The 27,250-nt window shown below is 42.9% G+C and overlaps 1 protein-coding gene across 1 annotated transcript; it reads left to right on the forward strand.

Annotated features, from left to right (window-relative positions):
* The first annotated feature begins 175 nt into the window (after positions 1-175).
* Positions 176-25,796, forward strand: ubr1 (ubiquitin protein ligase E3 component n-recognin 1). Its single transcript, XM_041847716.2, has 45 exons — positions 176-512; positions 1,255-1,514; positions 2,041-2,119; positions 2,251-2,361; positions 6,577-6,704; positions 6,803-6,941; positions 7,109-7,171; positions 7,359-7,590; positions 7,695-7,783; positions 7,898-7,996; positions 8,093-8,250; positions 8,908-9,007; positions 9,121-9,249; positions 9,372-9,552; positions 9,990-10,051; positions 10,208-10,318; positions 10,454-10,519; positions 13,152-13,253; positions 13,345-13,408; positions 13,587-13,711; positions 15,053-15,105; positions 15,227-15,329; positions 17,096-17,144; positions 17,267-17,421; positions 17,517-17,616; positions 17,739-17,842; positions 17,957-18,037; positions 18,128-18,306; positions 20,541-20,743; positions 20,873-20,966; positions 21,094-21,246; positions 21,421-21,521; positions 21,610-21,706; positions 21,896-22,044; positions 22,160-22,215; positions 22,313-22,409; positions 22,536-22,603; positions 22,702-22,937; positions 23,106-23,242; positions 23,337-23,445; positions 23,617-23,673; positions 23,773-23,850; positions 23,964-24,134; positions 24,251-24,352; positions 24,493-25,796. Exons 1-45 carry the CDS (start codon positions 468-470, stop codon positions 24,632-24,634), a joined length of 5,217 nt encoding a protein of 1,738 aa, XP_041703650.2. The 5' UTR covers positions 176-467; the 3' UTR covers positions 24,635-25,796.
* The last annotated feature ends 1,454 nt before the right edge of the window (positions 25,797-27,250 follow it).

Raw genomic sequence — 27,250 nt, forward strand, 5'->3', positions numbered from 1 at the left:
AGTTACCACAGACACAAAGTCAAAATGGCTAAAGATATAGTAACATTTCATGAAAGCAAAAAATGTGTTTTTTGGTCTTAATTTAAGGTTAAGGTTAAGTTTAAAATCTGATTTTAAGAAGACAATTGTTTTTAAATAGGCGGGGTTTAGCCATAATTATGACTTTGTGGCTGTGGTAAGTAGTGACGACAGCGGCGAGGTGGTCATGGCTAGAAGGAATACAGCGTTTGTCAAATTAACGTCAAACGTTGAAAGGTTTTGCATTTTAGCTAACCCTAACCCGCTACGTTAATTTTCCTAACCTGCAGCGTAAGTTCTCCTAACCTGCTACGAAAAGTCAAATTGGACGTTAATTTCACAAAAGCTGGATCCCTTCTAGCCATGACTAGGCGAGGTCGAGGACAGTCGCAAAAATAACTCCAGAACGTCTCACTCCCTGGCATCAACAGTTTTACGGCAAATGGAATATGGCGGAAGGTGAAAAATCGTTAAACGGGCTGGAGCTCAGTAAGGTATGCTTTAAATGTAATTTGTATAGATTGCACGCGTATTTTCTTATCTTGATCTAACTTATATTTTACTGTTGATATGGTTTTACACGATATTTGAGTTCCCGTTTTACTTGGTGGACGCTCTTCTACGCACCCCTAGCCAGTTTGCTAACCTGCTAGCAACATTTACTAGCTACTGTAGCTAGCTAATGTTGCAAGAATACTATTTTGGTGGGCATCACATTATCTAGCTAGCTAGCTAGTTAGTTAAGATATATCTGGTAATTGAATTATACTGTGTTCACACAGCTAGGATGTTCTTGGTGCTAGTTAGTTAGCTAGCTACGTTGTCACACAGCAACGGATAATCTTGGTTGTCAGGATCTGTGACTTTAACGTTAGCTTAGCAAACGTTAATTAGCTAACGTTTTAGCTCGCTAGTTATCTATTTGACAAGCTGTATCCCTTCAAGCCCTGACCATCTCGCCGCTGTCGTCACTAGTTACCACAGCCACAAAGTCATAATTATGGCTTAACCCTGCCTATTTAAAAAAAGTGTTTGTTTTAATTTGAGCTTGCTAGGGTAAATGCTTTTAGTCAGAACACTATAAAAAACATATTCTGATCATTTAAGAAGAAAGCGGTTCAAGACCTCCTTTTGATGTACTATCATCTATATATATATTATGCTGCCTCATGTAGAGAGTCTTGTGTGGTGTGTATTTAACCCGGATGTTGCTCTTCTCCCTCCCATGTCTTGCAGAGATGGTGGGATGCTGCGGACTGCGGGGCAGAGATGCTCCGCTTCGTGGTGGAGCAGGTGCCACAGATCTACTGCCTGGAGGTGGAGTCCAACTCTCAGGAGGAGGAGGAGGTGGTGCAGAGCCGTCTCCTCCAGCCACTGGAGTGTTTCCTGTTCGGGGAGGACCCTCAGGCCGGCCTGGAGAAGCTCCAGCAGGGCAGTGCCGCCTCACAGCTCTGTGGACGTGTCTTCAAGGAGGGGGAGACTGTCTACTCCTGCAGGTCAGAACCAGCTTACTGATTGTCATGCATTAATGCTAATTAAGACACCTGCTAATCAGACAGAGGTTTCATAACTCCTGAACCAACTCAGTCAGTAGTTGTAAGGCGATGGAATGTCAAGAAACAGAAATATGAAGAATCTGTTGACCGAATGAATGTACTGTAAGGCGATGACCTTTTTAGCAACCCGATTAGATATAAGCTCTGAAGGTGATTATTCTTATTTTTTTCCTTCTCTTAACTCGACTAATAATGTGGTTCAAAGATCTATGTAAATACATCAAAATAGTTATTTAGGCTTGATTTGCCAAAACTGCAGTTTTAGAATTAGCTAATAGGCCTACCTTTTGGTCACCTCACACACTACAACACTACAGTACTTAGCCTAACTGGCTGTAATGAATAATTAAGTGAACTCTGTATCAGGTTTTAGTGTGTGACTGTGCATGTGTGCATGTTTTCAAGCCAACTGTAGAGATGAGTGTGATCAAATTACGACTCTAACCTCCTGTGGGCCTGATTGCAGGGACTGTGCGATAGATCCCACATGCGTACTGTGCATGGACTGCTTCCAGGACAGTGTGCACAAGGGCCATCGTTATAAAGTAGGTTCCCATTTAAAACGTATGTTGTTTTGGAAGGGTTTAGTGTTAATATAAGTGTTGATAACATCTCATGAAATCTCTCCTGCTGTCCCTGTCCATTACTGATCCTCGATGTTGTGTGATTCTTATAGATGCACGCTTCATCAGGAGGGGGGTTCTGTGACTGTGGGGATCTGGAGGCCTGGAAGACTGGGCCCTGCTGCTCCAAACATGACCCAGGGGCTGCCACTGCCATGGAAACGGTGCGTTTCATAACAGCCGGAAGAGGGGGCGGGGGGTTCACATTTTATTTTCTTTTCCCATTCTGTGTTGATGACGTCAGTGTGCTCCTTTTCCTGTCTTGAGTTGGAGAATGCGCTTTTGGCCTTCAACAAGAAAGTGTCTGGGAAAATTACACTTGGGCAGCCTGCATCACAAAACGAATTAGAGCTGGAATGACAGAGACAGAGGGTGGGTGGTTGCAGCGAGGCCTTATGGAAAATAAGGGCAGGAGATAAAGGCTGGCTAGTGACGTTCTTTTTAATTTGGTCCAATTATGTTATGTTATATCATCCATCAACAATGTTTCCATATCAACGTGGAATGGTTTTTGCTGATAACCTTGATAAGAAACAATTATGAATAGGCCTAAATGGAGGGGCATTCAAGTCATTGAACAGTGTGGTGAACAGTCATGCAACAAAAGTGGTTGAGTACTGATTACTTAGGACCTGCAGTCTTGAATGCAGCCCAGCCCAGGTGTGGGCCTTCCTCTGATAATATCAAGTTCAGGAGTGGTGAGCAAACACATAAGGCCCATGTGTTTCATTGCCTCTTTCCATAAACAGCAGGTGCCTCTATTGAAGGCTGGCCGCTGCCCTGTAGGCTGCTTTTTAGTGACTCATCACATGACAACACCGTCTGGGTTTCAAACAAGAAAGCTTTAAGGCCTAATGTCTAGTGATAGATTCTATCCCCTGTTTTGACATGGTAGTATGACATGGTGTCTAGAATGGATAAACAGACCCACTGACTGTAGCTCTGCCTATGTGTTATTTTGCCTATGTGTTGAATATCTAACGTTTGTGTTCTTTTTGATAGTCTGTACACTGCTTATTGTGGTCTTACAGTACATTCAGAAAGTATTCAGACCCCTTTACTTTTTCCACAATTTGTTATGTTACAGCCTTATTCTAAAAGTGGATTAAATCGTTTTTTCCCTTCATCAATCTACACAAAATACTCCATAATAACAAAGCAAATGTATATAAAAAAAAAAATCTATAAACACTACCGGTCAAAAGTTTTAGAACAAGCTGGTTGAGAGAATGCCAAGAGTGTGCAAAGTTGTAATCAAGGCAAAGGGTGGCTATTTGAAGAATATAAACTATATATTTTGATTTGTTTAACACTTTTTTTTGGTTACTACATGATTCCATATGTGTTATTTCATAGTTGTGATGTCTTCACTATTATTCTACAATGTAGAAAATAGTAAAAATATAGAAAAACCCTTGAATGAGTAGGTGTTCTAAAACTTTTGACAGGTAGTGTATATTTAAATATGACATTTACATAAGTATTCAGACCCTTTACTCAGTACTTTGTTGAAGCACCTTTGCCAGTGATTACAGCCTTGAGTCTTCTTGGGTGTCAGGGTAGAGAACATCACTTCTAAAATGAGATCATATGAATTATTACATACTGTGCTAACTGAATACAAAACCAAATGAAACAAATATACATTGTTATACATATGATAATAGATAGGATTATTACACCTACATATGAACAAGCATTCATTTTTAACTTGATCATCAAAATATATTGTGCTATAAGCGCAGCACTTATAAATTAATTAATTAATTACATTCGTTCCGATTTCCTATTTGACCATTGAGTTATTAAATAACCTAAAGTGAATTATTTATTCAGGCAGCCATAGACTGCAGATGGAATAGGAAGGAATAGCCTTGAAAACATGTAACACGTAGCCTACCGTCGGATTACGGATAGTCCTGAATGAATCGTGAATAATGATGAGAGAAAGTTACAGAAGCACAAATGTCATACCGCCAAGACATGCTAACCTCTCACCATCACAAAACATATTATATTCTTATTTACAATAAAAGTGACTCGAATGACACTATATTATTTACCATTGATTTATATTGGGCACAAAATAATCTGGAACACTACCAAAACAAACACCAAATGCATCCAACAAGTTTGTAGAGTCACAAGCTTGATGTAATCATTGCGTGCTAGGATTATGGAACTAAAAATAAATCTTGGTCGACCGAAAGTCGTCTGTTCTTTCGACCAATCGATTAGTCAACATTTTTAAACGTGTCTTTTTCCATATATAGATACACCCTATGTGTTTTAATAAAATCAACTATTTGCATTGAGCTTGTCTGATGCTTTAAGCTTACGGTTTGATGAAATAATACAAATGCCTCGAGGGCACCAGAGATCTAGATAACCAGAAGAATAAAACCTTCACCTGACCCAACTATTCTCCTCCCGCTCCTGCTGACTTTTGCAGATTCTGCCATTACTCTCCTGAAGTTTCCGGTAATAGGCTACACGAGGAGTCGGCAACCTTTCTCATGTTGAATGCCAATTTATCTTACCATTTCTACGGATCTGCGTGCCAGTTATGGTTTTCATATGCACATTTTCGTGAAACCGTTTAATTTATTTTAAAATAACGTCTTCATATCTCAAAATCATTGTCATGTGGTTAATCCAAATTCTATCCAAATCTAAATGAAAATGATAACTTTAAAAAGTAACTTCCATTGCCAACTACGTAAAAATAGCCTATATATAAAATATTCTGGGTCCTCAGAGTTTCCTGCGCCAATGAGCTCGGGACAGACACAGCTGTAGGCTATTTGCTCAATGGATAAGATGCAGTGCTTGACTTGGGCAGGAGCTCACTGAAGCTGCGTAGTGGCTGAGCCACTCAAGGACATTCAGAGACTTGTCCCGAAGCCAGTCCCTGACCAAGGCCCTTCTCCCCTGGTTGCTCAGTTTGGCCGGCTCTAGGAAGAGTCTTGGTGGTTCCAAACTTCTTCCATTTAAGAATGATGGAGCCCATTGTGTTCTTGGGGACCTTCAATGCTGCAGAAGTGTTTTGGTACCCTTCCCCAGATCTGTGCCTTGACACAATCCTGTCTCGGAGCTCTACGGACAATTCCTTCGACCTCATGGCTTGGTTTTTGCTCTGACATGCACTGTCAACTGTGGGACCTTTTATATAGACAGGTGTGTGCCTTTCCAAATCATGTCCAATCAATTGAATTTACCACAGGTGGACTCCAATCAAGTTGTAGAAACATCTCAAGGATGATCAATGAAAACAGGATGCACCTGAGCTCAATTCGAGTCTCATAGGAAAGGGTCTGAATACTTATAAGCTATTTCTGTGTTTTATTTTTAATACATTGCAAAAATTTATAAAAACCTGTTTTCGCTTTGTCATTATGAGGTATTGTGTGTAAATTCATTTAATCCATTGTAGAATAAGGCTGTAACGCAACAAAATGTGGAGAAAGTCAAGGGGTCTGAATACTTTCCGAATGCACTGTATATGGCGACATTTGCACGCAGGCCAGGTAGCCTATAGGCCTACTTCTATGCGTGCGCGTCCTTACTCAACATTGCTCGAAACAAAAGACAATTACTAAATTGACAAAACTCATAAATGGAATTAAATAAACCAAAACGTGTTTCTCACAAGTGTAGCTTAGTTTGTGCACTCTACAGTATGAAAAATAAAAAATGTATGCACTCACTAACTGTAAGTCGCTCTGGATAAGAGCGTCTGCTAAATGACTAAAATGTAAAAATGTACAAACAATGTGTCCACTCCGACAATGATAACGGAAGACTGGAATAATATTGAATGCATTAACAGAAATTACTGTAACCAAAGTAACAAACTTTGTAGATTAGAAATGATAGGAATTAACGGTAAATGTGCTACTGGTAATATATGTAAAGGGGAATTGATATACACTAACAATCAAACGCAAACAATTCACACAATGAAGTTATGAAACAATGAATGTGCACAAATTGGTGGGGGAGACCAATTTTGTTGTTTTTCTATTTAAAACTGATTTTGAGAGTGAAAATAATGAAATCTGAAACCTGGAGAAAAGTCGGGAAAGAATAACAGATTTTATAGGGTCGTACATGTGCAAGACGTAATTGTGTGTATCAGATGGCACCATACCATAGGTCGGCAGCTAGCCTAGCAGTTAAGAGCGTTGGGCCGGTAACCGAAAGGATGCTGGTTTGAATCCCAGAGCCGACTAGGTGAAAAATCTGTCTGTTCCCTTGAGCAAGGCACTTAACCCTAATTTCTCCTGTAAGTCACTCTGGTTAAGAGCATCTCCTAAATGACTCAAATGTAAATGTACAAAATTCGTGTGACTGATAATGCATACTTTTTGTCTCTGTAGGATGAGTGTGTGTTAGAGCCTGGTTTACGTGAGCGTGCCCAGAAGCTCTTCCAGGTTCTCCTGCGCTACGCTACAGATCTGCTGGTGTGGGAGGAGAGCTATGAGCTAGCAGCAGAACTGCAGCCCAGGTACTAGCCTACTTCTATTGATAACCATAGCACTAAACGTATCCACACTACACCAGTAGTTTTAAATCCAGAATGACATTCAATGTGATTTCTCATAGGGTGAAGGAGGACACATACTACTGTGTACTGTACAACGATGAGCACCACTCATATGATCACGTGATCTACACCCTTCAGCGCTCTGTTCAGTGTGACCACAGTGAGGCACATACTCACACAGCCCTCATTGACAAAGAGGTACTGTCTGCAGTCATTCTCCGGCATTCTTCATTACTTTCATTTAAAGCATCTAGATTTGTCAATAAAGGGAAAAAACTGAAAACAAATGTATTCTGCTGCAACGTTGAACTCTGGTTGTTGTTATAGCTTTGCACTTGAAATTGATCATTCTGTTTTGAATGCAGGGTCGCCGGGCAGTGAAGCGAGGGAAGCTCCGGTCTTGCCAACAAGCCAAGGACCTCATCAGGGTAAATTATAGCCTTTTATAAAACTACAATATGCAAATGTTGCCATAGAACTTAATCACCTCCAGTGTTTTGAGTCAGACCTCTTACCCCTGCTAAACGCTGTGTTGTGTTGTAGTCCCACTTTGGACTACATCTCCCTGCAGCCTCTGACCTCTAACCCCTGCAGTATTCTGTGTTGTGCTTTTAGTCCCACTCAGAACACATCTCCCTGCAGCCCCTGCGTGTGGAGATCCTCCACTCAGCGGTCATGGCCCACCAGAGCTTCGCCATGCGACTGGGCACCTGGTTTCCGCAGATCATCGGCTACTCAGTGGGCTTCAGGCAGGTGTTCTGCCAGGTGGCTCTGGAGCCCAGCTCAGAGGGGGACCAGCCCAGCCTCATCAGCCGACTCATGCTGCACGACGCCAGGCTGTACAAAGGCAAGTAGACCTGGGAGTATGGATCAATCTTTCTCTACTTTAAGATGCACCGCTGTTTTGCCTCCAGTCCATCACATTCAAGCCCATTCTCTTCTTTCCACCAGGAGCCCGTAAGATCATCCATGAGTTGATCTTCTGTAGCCTGCTGATGGAGACAGAGTACAAGAGGCTCTTTGCCATTGAGTTCACCAAGGTATGTCAAGTCAGTAGTACACTGATATGTTTAAAATAAATGCAACCTTTACATTACATTTATGTGGCTAACATATGCTGTACGTCCCACCCTTCTGCCGTCACTGTCTTTCAGCATTACAAACAACTGCAGAAAGACTACATCCTTGATGACCATGAGAGGAGCATATCCATCACAGCTCTATCTGTGCAGATCTTCACCGTACCCACTCTGGTGAGAGCTATGGCGATTTATGTAATGTGAAGATTTAAAAAATAAAATCTGCCAGGCTTAGCTCACATACCACTGTATCCTTCTCCCTCTGTTCAGGCCAGGCAGCTGATTGAGGAAGGGAATGTGATCAAGGTGATCGTTGACACCGTCATGGAGCTGCTCTGGGAGCACCTGGATCCCAACCATCGCTTCCACTTCCAGGGATACAACTCAGACAAGTTCTTCCGGATCCAGGTGATCTTCCACGACCTCAGGTGGGTGTGACATACTACTCAGCTTAATCTCTGACCAGTGGCGTAAGGTACTTAAGTAATAAATACTTGAATGTTTTTTGGGGTATCTGTACTTTACTTTACTATTTATTTTTTTGACAACTTTTACTTTTACTTCACTACATTCCTAAAGAAAATGATGTACTTGTTACATTTTGAATGCTTTAGCAGGACAGGAAAATTGTCTAATTCACACACTTATCAAGAGAACATCCCTGGTCATCCCTACTGCCTCTTATCTGGCGGACTCACTAAACACATGCTTCGTTTGTAAATTATGTCTGAGTGTTGGAGCGTGCCCCTGGCTATCCGTACATTTAAAAAAAACAAGATAATTATGCCTTTGGTTTGCTTTATATAAGGAATTTAAAATTATTTTTACTTTTAATTCTTAAGTATATTTTAGCAATTACATTTACTTTTGATACTTAAGTATATTTAAAACAAAATACTTTTAGACTTTTACTCAAGTAGTATTTTACTGGGTGACTTTCACTTTTACTTGAGTCGTTTTCTATTACTTTTACTCAAGTATGAAAATTGGGAACTTTTTCCACCGCTGTCTCTGACATTAGGAATATGTATCTTGCTATAGCTGCCTGATGCTTATCTGTAATATGAATGTGTTCTACTCCACAGGTACATTCTGATCAGCAAGCCCTCGGTGTGGACTGAGGAGCTGAGGACCCAGTTCCTGGAGGGGTTCAGGGTCTTCCTGGGGCTCCTCAACTGCATGCAGGTACACTCAGTCGCTTTACACTCTGGGCTAACTGTCCGGCATTAGGGATTTTGAAATTACTTGCAGTCTTTGCCTCCATCATGAAATACATCAGATGGTTGTTCTCTTGGTAGGGTATGGAGGAGGTGAAGCGGCAGTTTGGTCAGCACATCGAGGTGGAGCCTGAATGGGAGGCTGGGTTTTCTATCCAGAGACAGCTACGACACATCCTCGTCATGTTCCAGGAATGGTGTTCCTCTGATGTAAGTCCTTACGCGATGGTTTTAAAAATCCCCAAATCCCTCATAATCTCTGATAAATGAATGGCTGAATATTTTTAAGAGTGTATGTTCCTGTGTACTTGACCGGTATCTCTGCCCCCCAGGAGACTGTTCTCCTCCTGTCCTTCAAGGAGTGCCACAGGGCGCTGATGCGCTGCAATAACCAACCCTTTCAAAGCGAGGCCACAGACTACTACATGTGTAAACACATCCTCCATGTCAGCCCCTACAAGGTGTCCCAGGAGCCTGTCAGCATACACCTGCCCATCTCCAGAGCGCTCGCTGGTGAGAAGAACCATACTCTCCATCTGTCTGCCCCTATGGGCCTTGGGGAATTGCTCTATGTGTTGGGACAGTAGTTGGGGTTGTGGAAATGAAGATGACACAGCATACCTATTGGTTATTAGGGCCAGGACGAGACCACTATCGCAATTTTTTCTGCATGGCAAAAATGAAAACACAAAGCAGACTCTCTTTAAAAACCTGTTGTATGAAAAATATTGTGTGCTATAGCTTGGAGAAAAAATAAATAAATGTGACTCTTGATGACAACATAATGATGTTTGTTTCCAACATTAGGGCTGCTTTCCTAAAGAGGTTATCGCGATACTGGTATCATCCCAGCCCTATTGGTTATGCTGTCATTCCACCTTCACTCTTGTGTTCTTTGGTGCATCTTGAGATTTGCGGAACCTCTAATACCTGTTCCTTATGATCCCCAGGCCTGTATGTACAGCTGTGTTGTACAGGGGCAGTCAAACGCCTCCATGAATTTGTGGATCCAGTAAGTATCTGTGACAAGTTTTCATGTGTTTTTATCTGTCGTAAGTCTGTAAGAATCAGCTTTGTATCATCAGTCAGCCTGCCAGCTTGTTGTGCACTGCAGACAATCTTCTTCCCACTGCTGTTGCTAAAAGACAGAGCCGTTTATGTGTTACAGGAGAGCTGTGACTTCACCTGGTTTGCGGAGCACCCTCTGCGCTGTGTGGTGCTGGCTGCCCAAGTCTCAGCTGAGATGTGGCGCAGGAACGGGCTCTCGCTCGTCAGCCAGGTGAGAGGTGGGATGTGATAGCTTGGATGGACTGATGGTGTCAACTGTTGCTAAAACCTGAACTTTTCACGGATTGATTTCACATTTTGTGATTGCTTTAATGTGTTTCAAAGTATGATTATTTGTCATTTCCAGGTGTATTATTATCACGATGTAAAATGCAGGGATGAGATGTTTGACAAGGATGTCATCATGCTACAGGTTAGTGTTTAACAGCAGCAACATTGTTCTGCACTCACCTCCTTTTTATTCTATGGCAGGGGTGTCAAACTCATTTTAGCTCAGGGGCCACACGAAGGAAAATCTATTCCCAAGTGGGCCGGACCGGAAAAATCATGGTATATATATAACTTAAAAACAACAACTTCAGATGATTTTCTTTGTTTTAATACGATCAACATACAACATAAAGCTGGAGCCTGAGGACAGTGTGTCCAAAATAGTACAAGCACAACATCACTATTAATCATAAAACACGTCAAGTTTATTTGAAAATTCTAAAGAAAAAGAACACACAAACACACAATGCCTCAGTGATTAACAGAACTGTTTCACAGATCACAGAACTATATCTGGGTGTCATTTCTCAGGCAGAAATGTAGATAAAAATAATGAAATCCTGTTCCCCAAACAAGTGCAAGAACCACAGAGTCAAGAATAGGTTAAATATACAAATAAAATAAAATCAATTAAAAACAATAGCACATCAACATAAAAACATATAAACATAAAGCTGGAGCCTGAGGACAGTGTCCAAAAGCACAACATCACTATTAATCATAAAACACCTCAAGTTATTTGAAAGTTCTGAGGACAAAGAACACACAAACACACAATGCCTCAGTGATTCACAGAAGTATATCACAGATCACAGAACTATATCAGGGTGTCATTTCTCAGGCAGAAATGTAGATAAAAATAATGAAATCCTGTTCCCCAAACAAGTGCAAGAACCACAGAGTCAAGAATAGGTTAAATATACAAATAAAATAAAATCAATTAAAAACAATAGCACATCAACATAAAAACATATAAACATAAATCTGAAAGCGTTGCTCAAACTCCCGTAACAGTCCCGTTATTTTATCTTTGAACCGCTTCATGTCTGCCACATGTTGGGTCGCGCACACATTTTTCAGACCGGGGAAGTGAGCTGCATCACCACTGGCAAGTTGCGTCTCCCACAATGACAGCTTCAACTTGAAAGAACGTATGCTGTCATAATACTGCGTGACAACTTTGTTGCGCCCTTGCAGCTGTTTGTTCAAGTTATTCAGGTGCTTTGTAACATCCACCATAAATGCAAGGTCCTGCATCCATTCTGCGGAATGAAATTCTAACACTGGTTTGCCCTTTTCTTCCATGAACTGTTCAATTTCTTCTCGTAAATCAAAGAAACGCCTCAGCACAGCACCTCGGCTTAACCATCTTACCTCAGTGTGGTATGGCAGGCCATAGATGTGGTCTTTCTCTCTGAGAAGGCTGTCAAACTGACGGTGATTCAGGCTTCTGGATCGTATGAAATTAACAGTTTGGATGACCACCTTCATGACGTTATCCATCTTTAATGACTTGCAACACAAAGCCTCCTGGTGCAAAATACAGTGAAAAGTCAAAAATCACGTCCTCCATTTGCAGATTGCACTTTCTCTCTGAACTTTGTCACAACGCCTGCTTTTTTCCCGATCATTGAGGGCGCACCATCTGTAGCCAGGCTGACAGCGCGGGACCAGTCCACTCCGACCCTGTCCAGCGCGCCGACGAGTGCGGTAAAAATATCAGCTGCTGTCGTTGTATCTGTCATCGGCACCAACTCCACGAACTCCTCGGTGACGGTCAATGTGTCATCAACTCCGCGGATGAAAATGGCCAGTTGTGCAACATCTGTAATGTCCGTGCTTTCATCAATTGCAACCGAAAACGCAATAAATGACTTTACTTTTTGCTTCAACTGGCTGTCCAAATCCACTGAAAGATCGGAAATCCTGTCTGCAACTGTGTTTCTTGTCAGGCTGATATTTGCAAAAGCCTGCCGCTTTTCAGGGCACACAATCTCCGCTGCCTTCATCATGCATGTTTTTACAAATTCACCCTCACTAAATGGTTTTGAAGCCACTGCGATTTCATTAGCAATGAGGTAGCTAGCTTTCACTGCAGCGTCACTGATGTCTCGGCTGTGAGTAAACACAGACTGCTGTTTCTTCAGACCCGCCAACAGTTCATTCACCTTCTCTCATCTCCGCTGTCCTTGAAAGTTGTCATATTTGTCGGCATGAAGACTCACATAGTGGCGACGAAGGTTATATTCTTTCAGCACTGCAACATGCTCTGAACACACCAAACATACAGCTTTCCCATTCAATTCCGTGAATAAATAGGATGACCATTTTTCTTGGAACACTCTGCACTCTGCGTCCACTTTTCTCTTTTTTTGACAGAGACATATTGGGGCAATGAGGGTGCCAAAGCACATAATGTTAAAAGTAGAAGCCGTAATAAATATCGCGGGCAAAACAAAGTAGCTCATTGGCTGCACGTGCTTGACCTACTTGCTCTGCCCCGGTATAAACAGTTTGCTTGCTTAACACAATTGCTATTGCGCCATCCAGTGGACGCAATTGGAACAGCAGTTTATTTTATTAGAAAAATTGCAGCGCATTTTTATACTTGACAAATATATATATATTTTTTTTTCAAAATCATCTCGCGGGCCGGATTAAACCCGTTTGCGGGCCTGATCCGGCCCGCGGGCCGGGCGTTTGACACCCCTGTTCTATGGAGTCTCCTGACTACCACTACATAATTGGAAGTCTCCTCTCAAAACTTTGTACAGATTGCTGCTTCCAAAATGGACCCCAACCACTTCATCATGCTGATCTTGCAGAGATTTGAGCTCTTTGATGTGTTCAATGGAAGTCTCTCAAGCAAAGACCAAGTAAGAGCGACTAATGACTATTGGTTCAAATAAATAAGTATTACATTTTGGCAAAATGGTCAATTAATAAAATACCAATCCTCCTGTGCAGGAACTGCTGAAACAGTGGAACCGGTTAACAGAAGAGATGCTCTACCTCCTCATCATCATTGTTGGTACGTCCCTAAGCTGTTTTCTAAATAACATATCTACTAAAGTAAATGTCTGGCGAAATCCTAATGTGTAGTTAGTAAGTTGACTGTATAGTGACATCTTGTTGGCTAGATGATATAGCAGTTATTGTTTATGTTGAGGGGTGTCTCATTCTGTATGTCATGCCCCATGTGTCCCCAGGGGAGCGGTATGTCCCAGGGATCAGTCAGGTGACCAAAGAGGATGTGACGATGAGGGAGGTGATCCACCTGCTGTGCATCCAGCCCATGGCTCACAGCAGCCTGGTCAAGGGCCTGCCAGAGAACGTGAGAACGTGGACCTATACTACACTTTTAAAGGCCCACACAGACTACGATTTTAGCCGTCTTATACCAGGATTTTGCCGTCCCAGACGGAATGTCCATGTCACAAGCAAATTCTTAGGTCGTAAACGATTGTTAGACATCTTGGCCGGTTCTGTGTGACACGGTCTAGGTCTGCCGATTTTAAGTACCACTACGTGTGGCGTAGGCTCCGACAAAGTTCTGGCAATGTCAGAAATGTTTAGCTTTTATTGTGTATTGTGGCTGCTGTTGCGAGCCTTTCTCGGTGACTGACCAATAGGAACACGGCTTACACTGAGTATGCACAGAATAATACGATTGAATAGTCAGATTAATGTAATAGCTCAATTTAAACGTTTACATGCTTTGCAAGAAGAACGATTTCCCAAATAATATTTTACATGACACATGAAATCAAGCTATTTGATGGAATTTTGATAAATGCGCTAAATCGGCAATCAAAATAAACTTTCTTCCACAGCGACCATGTTATTTTTGGGAAGCATAGTTTTGAGTTCGGACATGCAATATTTGCATGTGAACTATTTCTAAGATGCGTACTTTCAGTTTTTCTGAACTCACTTCACTCGCGCATAAGAGGTTCCCACTAGATAATACAGCTTTGAGGTCTTAATTTAAGGTTAGGGTTAGACATAATGTTAGCAGTGTGATTAAGGTTAGGATTAGGATTAAAATCAGATTTTAAGAAGATATCTTGTATAGGCAGGGTTTATGACTTTGTGGCGGTGTTAACTAGTGGCGACCACAATAAGAGGAAGGCTAGCGCTGCTGGTGCTGGCACATGCACAGATCAAATACACCACTGCAGTTGATGTAACCTACGTCGGCTGACGTAACCTCGCAAACCAATCGCTGAATGTGACGACTACACTGAAGCAAATGGTACAATCTGGCCAGTTTGATATCAAGATTTTAATTTGGTAACATCGAACAGTGTTACATGTAATAATCCTGAGACAAAAGAAGAAACGCGCACACTGCTCTTGCTAGTATCATTGCTCTTTATTAAGCTTTATGTATCGGCCTGAAGGCCTTCGTCAGAGCTCTTATAAAGCTTAATAAAGATCAGTGATACTACCAAGAGCAGTGTGCAGGTTTCTTCTTTTTTTTCATGTTATTCAATTGTTACCATGCAACAAAGATAGCTCAGATGTGCGAGTGCCTTTTTGCATTTTGAATCACATGTTATAATCCTAAAAGACTGAATTCAACGTACAGTGTGAGAAGGCCTTAAAGCACTAATACTGGTACCACTTCTTCATCCCCTTTTATACTGCAACAATGTACTGTCTTTGTTTGTAGGAGAGCCATGAAACTGGCCTGGAAACTGTCATCCCAAAAGTTGCCACCTTCAAGTAAGTGTAACACTTAAGGTCATCTTGACCATAATGATACAAATCAAAATAATAAATAACGTCTTCAGCAGAGACTAACGTTTGAGGAGCTTTTTCACTGACCCTTTATTCTCCTATTTAGGAAGCCAGGTGTTTCTGGACACGGCTTGTATGAAGTGAAAAAGGAGTGCCTGCCGGAATTCAATCCCTTCTTCTTTCACTATTCTAAATCTCAGCATAGCAAGGTACAGTGCCTTGCAAAAGTATTCATCCCCCTTGGCGTTTTTCCTATTTTGTTGCTTTACAACCTGTAATTTAAATGGATTTTTATTTGGATTTAATGTAATGGACATACACAAAATAGTCGAAATTGGTGAAATGAAATGGAAAAAAAAAAAGTGTAAAAAAAAAGTATACAAAATAAATAACGGAAAAGTGGTGCGTGCATATGTATTCACCCCCTTTGCTATGAAGCCCCTAAATAAGATCTGGTGCAACCAATTACCTTCAGAAGTCACATAATTAGTTAAATAAAGTCCACTTGTGTGCAATCTAAGTGTCACATGATCTGTCACATGATCTCAGTATATTTACACCTGTTCTGAAAGGCCCCAGAGTCTGCAACACCATTAAGCAAGGGGCACCACCAAGCAAGCAGCACTGCGAAGATCAAGGAGCTCTCCAAACAGGTCAGGGACAAAGTTGTGGAGAAGTACAGATCAGGGTTGGGTTATAAAAAAATATCAGAAACTTTGAACATCCCACGGAGCACCATTAAATCCATAATTTAAAAAAATTGAAAGAATATGGCACCACAACAAACCTGCCAAGAGAGGGCTGCCCACCAAAACTCACGTACCAGGCAAAGTTGGCATTAATCAGAGAGGCAACAAAGAGACCAACAATAACCCTGAAGGAGCTGCAAAGCTCCACAGCGGAGATTGGAGTATCTGTCCATAGGACCACTTTAAGCCGTACACTCCACAGAGCTGGGCTTTACAGAAGAGTGGCCAGAAAAAAGCCATTGCTTAAAGAAAAAAATAAGCAAACACGTTTAGTGTTCGCCAAAAGGCATGTGGGAGACTCCCCAAACATATGGAAGAAGGTACTCTGTTCAGATGAGACTAAAATTGAGCTTTTTGGCCATCAAGGAAAACGCTATGTCTGGCGCAAACCCAACACCTCTCATCACCCCGAGAACACCATCCCCACAGTGAAGCATGGTGGTGGCAGCATCATGCTGTGGGGATGTTTTTCATCAGCAGGGACTGGGAAACTGGTCAGAATTGAAGGAATGATGGATGGTGCTAAATACAGGGTAATTGTTGAGGGAAACCTGTCTTCCAGAGATTTGAGACTGGGACGGAGGTTCACCTTCCAGCAGGACAATGACCCTAAGCATACTGCTAAAGCAACACTTGAGTGGTTTAAGGGGAAACATTTAAATGTATTGGAATGGCCTAGTCAAAGCCCAGACATCAATCCAATTGAGAATCTGTGGTATGAATTAAAGATTGCTGTACACCAGCGGAAACCATCTAGCTTGAAAGAGCTGGAGCAGTTTTGCCTTGAAGAATGGGCAAAAATCCCAGTGGCTAGATATGCCAAGCTTATAGAGACACCCCAATTGACTTGCAGCTGTAATTGCAGCAAAAGGTGGCTCTACAAAGTATTGACTTTGGGTGGGTGAATAGTTATGCACGGTCAAGTTTTCTGTTTTTTTGTCTTATTTCTTTTTTGTTTCACAAGAGAAAATATTTTGGATCTTCAAAGTGGTAAGCATGTTGTGTAAATCAAATGATACAAACCCCCCAAAAATCAATTTTTATTCCAGGTTGTAAGGAAACAAAATAGGAAAAATGCCCAGGGGGGTGAATACTTTCGCAAGTCACTGTATATGTTGGTACAGAGGCTACATGCATATTATATATTTTTTTCCAAAGCCGTTTTTCCCTTGGCTGCTGCCATTTGCTAATGTGTAATCTTGTGACCCCTGCACTCTGTGCTCCAGGCGGAAGATGCTCAGAAGAAGAGAAGAACTCAGGAGGGTTGTGACAAAGGTGAGATGGAACTTATCGTCATACTTACATAGAAAGGAACACAGTGTTATTATGAGCCAATCCCTGTAGGTAATTCACTATTTGCTTATGATTCATCACTGTCTGTCTCTGTCCATGCCCAGCCCTGCGTCCCCCTGTCCCCCCTCCCTTTTGCCCAGCTTTCTCCAGCATAGTGGGTCTGCTGTGCTGTGACATCCTCATCCACATCCTCAGACGAGTCCTGCAGAGAGCTGTGGAGGACCGGGCCACCTACTGGACAGAGGCCATGATCCAGAGGGTACCTTTCGCATTTATTTCTATCCCACTCGCTCTCTCTTTCTCTTTCCTTTTTATATGAACCATATAAACTGTAACTGTGTGTGCCCCCCACAGGCCCTGCACCTTATAGGCCAGGGTCTGTTGGAGGAGAAGACCCAGTTGGGAGCCAGCACTGTGGAGCAGGTCACCTTTGACTTCAGCCTCAAGGCTCGCAGTGAGTGTACTAGAGATACTACTTTTTGTCTTTAAATGTTTGTCTCTTGGATTATTCTTGGTTTAGGGTACACTTCATATACATTTGTTCTTGAGACATTTTCTGTTTCTCTACTCTCTCAGAGATCGGCTCAGAGCATGGCAAATCTGTGTTCCACCTCCTGTCCAAGATGACGGCTCTTCCTTCCCTGGAAGCCCAGAAGGATATGATTAAGTGGACACTGCAGGTGGGTTAACTTCATTGTCCTGTTAAGAGATTTGATCATCTCGTTTCAACTGAGATTTTAGACAGTTTACAGTACAGCTTTTTGTTTAAATGATCATATTTCTCTTTCTGGTAGATGTTTGAGATGGTGAAGTGCCTTAGGGAGAAATCCAGTCCAGCAGCCTCTATGAGCGTGGAGCAGACCAAGCCAGAGGAGGTAAAAACAGAACATGGGTCATTTTTACACCTTTTTGTCATGTAACATTTCTGCAGTGAAGAATCCTCACCTTCTGTCTGATTTACTCAGATCATCCCTGACAAAGACAAAGCCGAGCGGAAGAGGAAGGCAGAGGCAGCCAAGCTCCATCGCCAGAAGATCATGGCCCAGATGTCGGCCATGCAGAAGAACTTCATTGAGTCACACAAGATGCTGTATGACAACATGCCAGAGAGTTCCCAGGGGGAACCTGTGGCCTCCAGAGAGAGGTGAGGAGGGGGTAGGGAGAGCTGTTGGCCATGAGGGAGACTACAGAGTGTTGCCCTTCCTTTAAAGACATGCTCCGGAACTTTGGCGTCTACTAAGTATTTTTTAAACCTCTCGCTTTGGGCTGGATATGTCAATGTGTAGTTCATACATGCATAATCTATGAGCAGAATTACCGTCTTACCTCAATTAGCCATGAAACCCCTAGTTTGTAAGCTACAGTTTTTCTGAAAGCTGTGCTGTGCCATTTTCCCTACATTTTCTCCCATGTGGGCCAGCCCCCTAGCAATTTGAGTTTTAGCCAATGACCTTCAGCCCCTCGCCATTTGAGTGACTGCTAGCAAGATGCATAAGCAGCAGAGAGAAAGGGCAATGACATGGTGCACATATCTGCACATATATGACGTAGTACACCATTTTTGGTTCGTGAGCGCTACTTTCAGAACTACTGGCTGAAAAGTATACAAAAGTACTGGAAAATCTATTTAATAATATACTCTAGCTTGCCTAGTAGTATCTCAAGTTTACTGCAGGAAGGAGAGTGAATTCAAATTTGAATTGGGTTGATTCCTTGAGTGAAGGTTAGTGATTAGGAGGATATCTACAGTTGAAGTCGGAAGTTTACATACACTTAGGTTGGAGTCATTAAAACTTGTTTTTCAACCACTCCACACATTTCTTGTTAACAAACTATAGTTTTGGCAAGTCGGTTAGGACATCTACTTTGTGCATGACACAAGTAATTTCCAAACGCCTGAAGGTACCACGTTCATCTGTACAAACAATAGTACGCAAGTATAAACACCATGGGACCACGCAGCCGTCATACCGCTCAGGAAGGAGACGCGTTCTGTCTCCTAGAGATGAACGTACTTTGGTGCGAAAAGTGCAAATCAATCCCAGAACAACAGCCAAGGACCTTGTGAAGATGCTGGAGGAAACAGGTACAAAACTATCTATATCCACAGTAAAACGAGTCCTATATCGACATAACCTGAAAGGCCACTCAGCAAGGAAGAAGCCACTGCTCCAAAACCACCATAAAAAAGCCAGACTACGGTTTGCAACTGCACATGGGGACAAAGATCATACTTTTTGGAGAAATGTCCTCTGGTCTGATGAAACAAAAATAGAACTGTTTGGCCATAATGACCATTGTTATATTTGGAGGAAAAAGGGGGATGCTTGCAAGCCGAAGAACACCATCCCAACCGTGAAGCACGGCGGTGGCAGCATCATGCTGTGGGGGTGCTTTGCTGCAGGAGGGACTGGTGCACTTCACAAAATAGATTGCATCATGAGGAAGGAAAATGATGTGGATATATTGAAGTAACATCTCAAGACATCAGTCAGGAAGTTAAATCTTGGTCGCAAATGGGTCTTCCAAATGGACAATGACCCCAAGCATACTTCCAAAGTTGGCTTAAGGACAACAAAGTCAAGGTATTGGAGTGGCCATCACAAAGACCTGACCTCAATCCTATAGAAAATGTGTGGGCAGAACTGAAAAAGCGTGTGCGAGCAAGGAGGCCTAAAAACCTGACTCAGTTACACCAGCTCTGTCTGGAGGAATGGGCCAAAATTCACATTTACATTACATTTACATTTTAGTCATTTAGCAGAAGCTCTTATCCAGAGCGACTTACAGTTAGTGAATACATATTTTTTTTATACTGGCCCCCCGTGGGAATCGAACCCACAACCCTGGCGTTGCAAACGCCATGCTCTATCAACTGAGCTACATCCCTGCCGGCCATTCCCTCCCCTACCCTGGACAACGCTGGGCCAATTGTGCGCCGCCCATGAGTCTCCCGGTCGCGGCCGGCTGCGACAGAGCCTGGATTCGAACCAGGATCTCTAGTGGCACTGCGATGCAGTGCCTTAGACCACTGCGCCACTCAGGAGTTCACCCAACTTATTGTGGGAAGCTTGTGGAAGGCTACCTGAAACGTTTGACCCAAGTTAAACAATTTGAAGGCAATGCTACCAAATACTAATTGAGTGTATGTAAACTTCCCAGTGGGTCAGAAGTATTTGGTAGGATTCTGACATTTCACATTCTTAAAATAAAGTGTTGATCCTAACTGACCTAAGACAGGGAATTTTTACTAGGATTAAATGTCAGTTATTGTGAAAAACTGAGTTTAAATATATTTTGCTAAGGTGTATGTAAACTTCCGACTTCAACTGTATAACTGATAAGTGTGTTGTCATGTTTCTTCCTCCTATCCTGTAGCTGTGCCATGGAGCTGGGAGAGTTGTGCGTGGCTGTGGGGCCTCAACGGGGCTCCACCCCGGCTGAGCGGGAGGTGCTGACCTGCATCCTATGTCAGGAGGAGCAGGAGGTCCAGGCCCGCTCCCCAGCCATGGTGCTGACCGCCTGTGTCCAGAGGTCCACCGTGCTTACACAGTGCCGGGGGAAGACTCTGGCCAACAAGGGTTAGTGCCCTTTTCACACTCTCCTCCTTTTGATGTCCTGTGGTACACAATACTCTCTGACCACTGTCATCTCTTTTTGCATTACTGTTGAAATGATTAAAGATGTTAATGTGTTGTTCTGTGTGACAGAGACCTTGTACCCCCTCTTCATGCCACCTGACCTGGCTGTGGGGACTCACACTGGCAGCTGTGGCCACGTCATGCACGCCATCTGCTGGCAGAAGTGAGTCACTGCAGTAACGTGTCTATCAATGAATCATAGGGATGATGATTCCAACATACTATCTTGGGCCTGAAGACCTAAAGAAAGATTATACCTACATCTCTGTTTTTTTGTCTGTGTGTTCTAGGTACTTTGAGGCAGTCCAGAACACCACTCGGAACCGGCTCCATGCTGAGCTCATCATTGACCTGGAGAACGGGGAGTACATGTGCCCGCTCTGCAAGTCCCTGTGCAACACTGTGGTTCCTCTCATCCCCTTGGAACCACTCACACTCAACTAGTATGTCTTCCTTTTAGCCATGCTGTTTCGCCATGCCGTACTTTATTGCCACTTCCTAAATGACTAACTGAGTTTAGATATGTTTTTGGAGTATCCATAAAACTAAATTTGATTTATGGCCAAATAGTGAACATATCAGTTTTAACCGGCCTGTCCCTTATGTCCTGTCTGCAGTGAGAATGCAGAGCTGGTGGGACAGCTCCTCACCCTCCCTCGCTGGATCCAGATCCTCTCTGCCAGGATCAAAGGACTCCGGTCTGTCACTCAGGGACCAGGTAAAGACAGCTGTGTGATCTCACAGTCATTTTAGTGGAGCGAGCCCAGTGCTGTTGCAGGTGTGACTCCATTGTGTTTGTGGTCCAGAAAGCAGCAGTCAGACTAGCAGTGATGGAGACACTGCCCTCTGTGGGGAAGGCCAGCCAGACTTCCGCTCCATCCTCAGCTTTGGAGTGAAAGAGCCGTGAGTCACACACACACAACCATCAGCTCTCAATGGCTTATTCAAATGTTTCTGTAGCGCACGACACACACTAACATCATTTCCATGTTATTGACAGTGTACTATATTATGTATCCACTCACCACATGCTCTGTAATGTAATAAGTACTTGAGATATTCTAAAGATGTCCCCCTGTTGATCTTCCTCAGGAGGAAGTACTCTGACAGCATAGCAGAGATGCTGGTGGTGTGTGCCACCACGGTGCACAGGGTGGGGCTGCAGACGGCCCCTAACGAGCTGTGTCCCGGCGTGCCCGTCATGTCCTGGAACACCTGTGCCTTCACCATCCAGGCCATTGGTCAGTCCCACGTCTTTCTTCTTTACTCTTTCTATCTGTTTCTTTTTCAATCCTTTTTCTAGCTGAACTAATTGTGCCACTACTCAGGATGTTTTTTGTTTTTGTTTTCCTACAGAGAACTTGCTGCAGGAAGAGGATAAGACACTGTTTGGCTCTTTACAAAACAGACAGGTAGGTCAGATATATTACAGAGGAGGGACTGTGTTTGACCGGTTTTCACCTATTCCCTCGGGGGGGTTTATCACAGTAACTCTGCTTTCCTTTTCAGCTTGCGGGCCTGAAGGCTGTGGTTCAGTTTTCTGCAACCCAACGCCTCAAGAGCTCCCAGGCTGTCATTCAGAAGCATTTCACAGACATGTTAGGAGGTACGTGTTCAAACACCACCCAGCACACAATATCCATCCACCTTACATTGTCATCTCATTTTGTGTGATTTGGTATTTTATGTAATAGTTAATTTGGTTGCCTCCTCTGGCTCTCTCTCCCTACAGCCTTGTTACCCACCATGAGTTCAGAGAGCACACCTTCTATTCTAGAAGTAGACTTCTTCCACCTTCTGGTAAGTCACCAATGAAGGAAATTAATGTTCTGTTGGCTGCATACAGTAGGTCTTCCACACGCTCTGGGTATAACCAACCTTTCTCTGTGTGTTGTCAGGTGGGGCTGGTGCTTGCCATTCCAGCGCTCTACCAGGAGGAGGCGGTGGACCTGCAGCCCTCTGCTGTCAGCTCTGCCTACAACCACCTCCACATCCTCCATCTTGTCACCATGGCCCACGTGGTGCAGGTCCTCCTCTCCTCCACAGATTACACAGCAGTGTCTGGGGGAGAGGAGGGAGAGGAGGCGAGGGCAGCAGCAGAGCTCTATGCCACTGTGTCACAATGTACCGGCGGGTAAGAAGGAATGCTGCCTGCCTTTTCTCTGTATTTTTTTATGTAATATACTGTATGTGTGTGAATTGTGCATTGGGTCGTTTTTGGACATTTTCCATTCATGTTCATCCAGTCAAAGGTCCATTGTTTTCCAAAGCAGATTATGTGACTGTGTGTTTTATTGTCCAGGCTGAGGTCAGACGTGTCTGGGTGCTCAGTGGCAGACAGAGTGAGGAGAGGGGTCACGCCCTTCCTGCGCTGCGCTGCCCTCTTCTTCAATTGCCTTACAGGGGTGCCCCCTCCAGAGGAGCTCGCCAGTACTACAGGTAGGTATCTCAGGCTCAGACTATTGTGGTGTATAAGGGGATTGAATGGGTTAGGGTTTCACTGACTGAACCATTCATGCTGTTTCGGCTGCAGTTACCTCTCAAGGCCAGGTGGAGGCGCTGTGCAGTTATCTGGCATTGCCCTCCAATGTGTTCCAGCTCTTCCAGGAGCACCGTGGGACTGTCTCTCCCTTAATACAGAGGTAATATCAATAACCTGTTAGTCACAGCCAAAATACATTGAAATGAATAGAACATTTATACATCTTTAACTGATGTTCTTATTATCAGATTTGTGATGGTAGCTATGTTTCTAAGGTAATTGTTTGATGTAATGTAAGAAATATTTTTTACTGATGGCCTCTGTCTCTCAGATGGTGTGGGCACCCAGCTGTAACCAATGCACTAAAAGGGGAAATGCAGACAATCAGGTAAGCTCAAATTCACTTTGTAACTGAATGAAATATTTAAGATTTGTTTTCCTTTCTGCCCTATGAATAACTGAATCTTTGATAAAATGATTATTGCAGTTATCCCAGGAAAAGGAATCGGTTAATTGAGCTTCCTGAGGATTACAGCGCGCTCCTCAATCAAGCCAGTCACTTTCAGTAAGTAGGCACCACTTTCTTACTTGGATTCTCATAAACGTTGGTTAAATTATGGGAGAACTGTTGAGTTCCAGTGGAGACAGTCCTCTTTCTCTCTCTGCCCTCCTGTGCAGTTGTCCTAACTCCACAGATGATGAAAGGAAGCACCCCACCCTGTGCCTCTTCTGTGGGACCATCTTGTGCTCCCAGAGCACCTGCTGTCATAGCCAGCTTGACGGGGAGGAGGTGGGCGCCTGCACCGCACACGCTGCCACCTGTGGGGCTGGAGTGGGCATGTTCCTCAGGTGGGTCGGGGACAAGGGTTCCTTGTAGGGACAGGGTGGGCATGTGGTTAAATATGTTCAAATGTTCTATAAAGCTTATGCTGATTGCTTTGTTTCCCCCTCCCCCCACTGATTAGGATAAGAGAGTGTGAGATGGTCCTGATGGCCAGTAAGACACGAGGAAGCACTTACCCAGCCCCTTATCTTGATGACTACGGAGAGACTGACCCACAGCTGGGGTAAGCTGGCCACATCTCCTCTCTTTTGAAACATTCATTACATGTATCTCTGATGTCGTTCTGTAGAAGAATAGCATATTCTAAAGCAATGTTATGTGAGACCTGTGTCACTGACGGACTGTATGTGAATGTGAGATTAGGAGGGGGAACCCCCTGCACCTGTGCCCTGAGCGGTACCGGAAGCTCCACCAGCTGTGGCAGCAGCACTGTATCCTGGAGGAGATCGCCCGCAGCCTGGAGGTGGTCAACGTCATGTTTGCTTTCGAATGGCAGATGCTGTGAGCCCAAGACCAGGTTATGTGTGCTGCTGGGTAGGGCCAAGGTCTGGAGGCCACAGCCAGGGGGCACAGCCCACACACACACACACACACACACTCTCACACACACGCCCACCTACATATGTCCTGGTTGGGAGCGGTACGCCCCTGTGCAGCCATTCCTCCCCAGGATCCCAAAGGGAGTGCAGATAGGACAGAGAGCGATGAGGAGGTGGTGGTTGGAAACTGAAGTCGCCTTGTTTGAATTTGTCTGCTGTGAGAGGGCTATGAGTAATGCTAGGAATAACGTCTCCCTTCTCCATAGAGAAGCTTATTAAAGGAAAATACATCTATCAAACACCCCAATATCTTTATGCCATCAGCTTGTGTATATAAAATCTCTCTCAAGTGGTGCTGTGAATTATCTGCCATCTCCTTTTGTTTTAAGACTTTATAGAGATGATAAAACATGGGTTTTAGCGAGTCTTGCAGTGTGGGAGTTGAGTTTACTCTTTTGCAAATGGCTTTGGGATCATGTTTCCTGTTCTATATTATTTGCTTTCTGTCACAGTAGACTGTTTGCATGGCACCTAGCCCATGTTACTGACCATCACCCTTCTTTAATTATATAAATAGATGGGTCTTTCCACGAATAGAGTACATTTTGGGTAGTGTAACTTGATAAAACATTTTTACTTTCACCTAATTTTAACATTGACATAAAGAACATGTTCAACTTAATAAAAAAAAAAACATGTTTTCCCATCTCAAGGAGTTAAATAAAAAAAGGACTACAGTAAGTGCCAATAAAGTGCCATCAGAGTAACAGGGTTGAGGTTTTCATCTTAAATCAGCCATAAATCCCCTTGTGACAGGGGGAATGGAAGCTTGTTGTGTGCAACATGGAGGGGCACAAAAAATGTTGAGCTGTTAAAGTATTTCAAGCCTATCTATCTACGGATAACAGGTTTGACGTGGTATGCTCAAAGGGCTCAGTTTTCCACCACGAAACACCAGAAAATGGCCAAAAAGAGTAGAACCAGCTCACCTGGTTTTACACTATAATTTGACTATTCAATGTTTATTTCGGGGAAAAAATTTAAGGAATTACTTCACCATATTAAAACGAGAGTTCTGTTCACTCACCGGGGTTGACCTTAAAATGAGGGACGTGATTAATCACTTATCACATTAAATAAATAATAATCTTCAGAAATGACTTTGTCAAAGCAAAAACATAACTATGGCTTTACAATGATGGTGAGAACCTGGAGACATTTTGTGGTTAAGTGGGTTAAAACCTTCCTAGAAGTCGGAAAAACATGAAGAGGGACATGTCAAAACTGTGACTTCTGGCACTTTAGCAAGTCTTTATTCATATAAAAACCGGATTTATTGAATTTTCTATGTGGTCTATATTAAATGGCACATTTAATATAACATGCTTTTAAAATTCAATATTGGTGCACAGTTTGTTTAAATATTAAAGGGACGCAAAAGGCACTCTATTCGTGGAACGACCTAGATAATGTACAGTGCCTTCAGAAAGTATTCATACCCCTTGACTTATTCCACATTTGGTTGTGTTACGGCCTGAATTCAAAATGGATTAAATTGTTTTTTCTCACCCATCTACACACAATACCCCATAATGACAAAGTTAAAACATGTTTAAAAATTTTTTGTTCATTTATTGTAAATGTAATACAGAAATGTATAATTTACATAAGTATTCACGCCCCTGAGTCAATACATGTTAGAATCACCTTTGGCAGCAATTACAGCTTTGAGTCTTTCTGGTTAAGTCTCTAAGAGCTTTGCACACCTGGATTGTAGAATATTTTCACATTCTTTTTAAAAGTCTTCAAGTTCTGTCAAGTTGTTTGTTGATCATTGCTAAACAGCCATTTTCAAGTCTTGCCATAGATTTTCAAGCAGATTAAAGTCAAAACTTGTAACCAAGCTACTCAGGAACATTCAGTGTCGTCTTGGTAAGCAACTCCAGTGTATATTTGGCCTTGTTTTAGGTTATTGTCCTGCTGAAAGGTGAATTAATCTCCTAGTGTCTGGTGAAAAGCAGACAACCAGGTTTTCCTCTAGGTTTTCCAATTTGTTTGCAGTATTACTTTAGTGCCTTGTCGCAAACAGGATGCATGTTTTGGAATACTTTTTTTCTGTACAGGCTTCCTTCTTTTCACTCTGTCAATTAGGTTAGTATTGTGGAGTAACTACAATGTTGTTGATCCATCCTTAGTTTTCTCCTATCACAGCCATTAAACTCGTAACTGTTTGAAAGTCACCATTGGCCTCCGGCAATTGAGTTAGGAAGGACGCCTGTATCTTTGTAGTGACGGGGTGTATTGATACACCATCCAAAGTGTAATGAATAACTTCACCATGCTCACAGTGATATATCTGCTTTTTTTTTTACCCATCTACCAATAGGTGCCCTTCTTTGCGAGGCATTGGAAAACCTCCCTGGTCTTTGTGGTTGAATCTGTGTCTGAAATTCACTGCTCGAGTGAGGGGACCTTACAGATAATTGTATGTGTGGGGTACAGAGATGAGGTAGCAATAAAAATAAAACAAGCCAAACACTATTATTGCACACAGAGTGAATCCATGCAAATGATTGTGACTT

Source organism: Coregonus clupeaformis, chromosome 25 (assembly GCF_020615455.1).
Source record: "Coregonus clupeaformis isolate EN_2021a chromosome 25, ASM2061545v1, whole genome shotgun sequence".
Taxonomy (NCBI): Eukaryota; Metazoa; Chordata; class Actinopteri; order Salmoniformes; family Salmonidae; genus Coregonus; species Coregonus clupeaformis.

Coding starts and splice junctions, on each gene's coding strand:
- ubr1 (XM_041847716.2), top strand. CDS start 468: ATGGCGGAAGGTGAAAAATCGTTAAACGGGCTGGAGCTCAGTAAG. Junction 513..1,254: donor ACGGGCTGGAGCTCAGTAAG/GTATGCTTTAAA, acceptor CATGTCTTGCAG/AGATGGTGGGATGCTGCGGA. Junction 13,409..13,586: donor CCTCCTCATCATCATTGTTG/GTACGTCCCTAA, acceptor ATGTGTCCCCAG/GGGAGCGGTATGTCCCAGGG.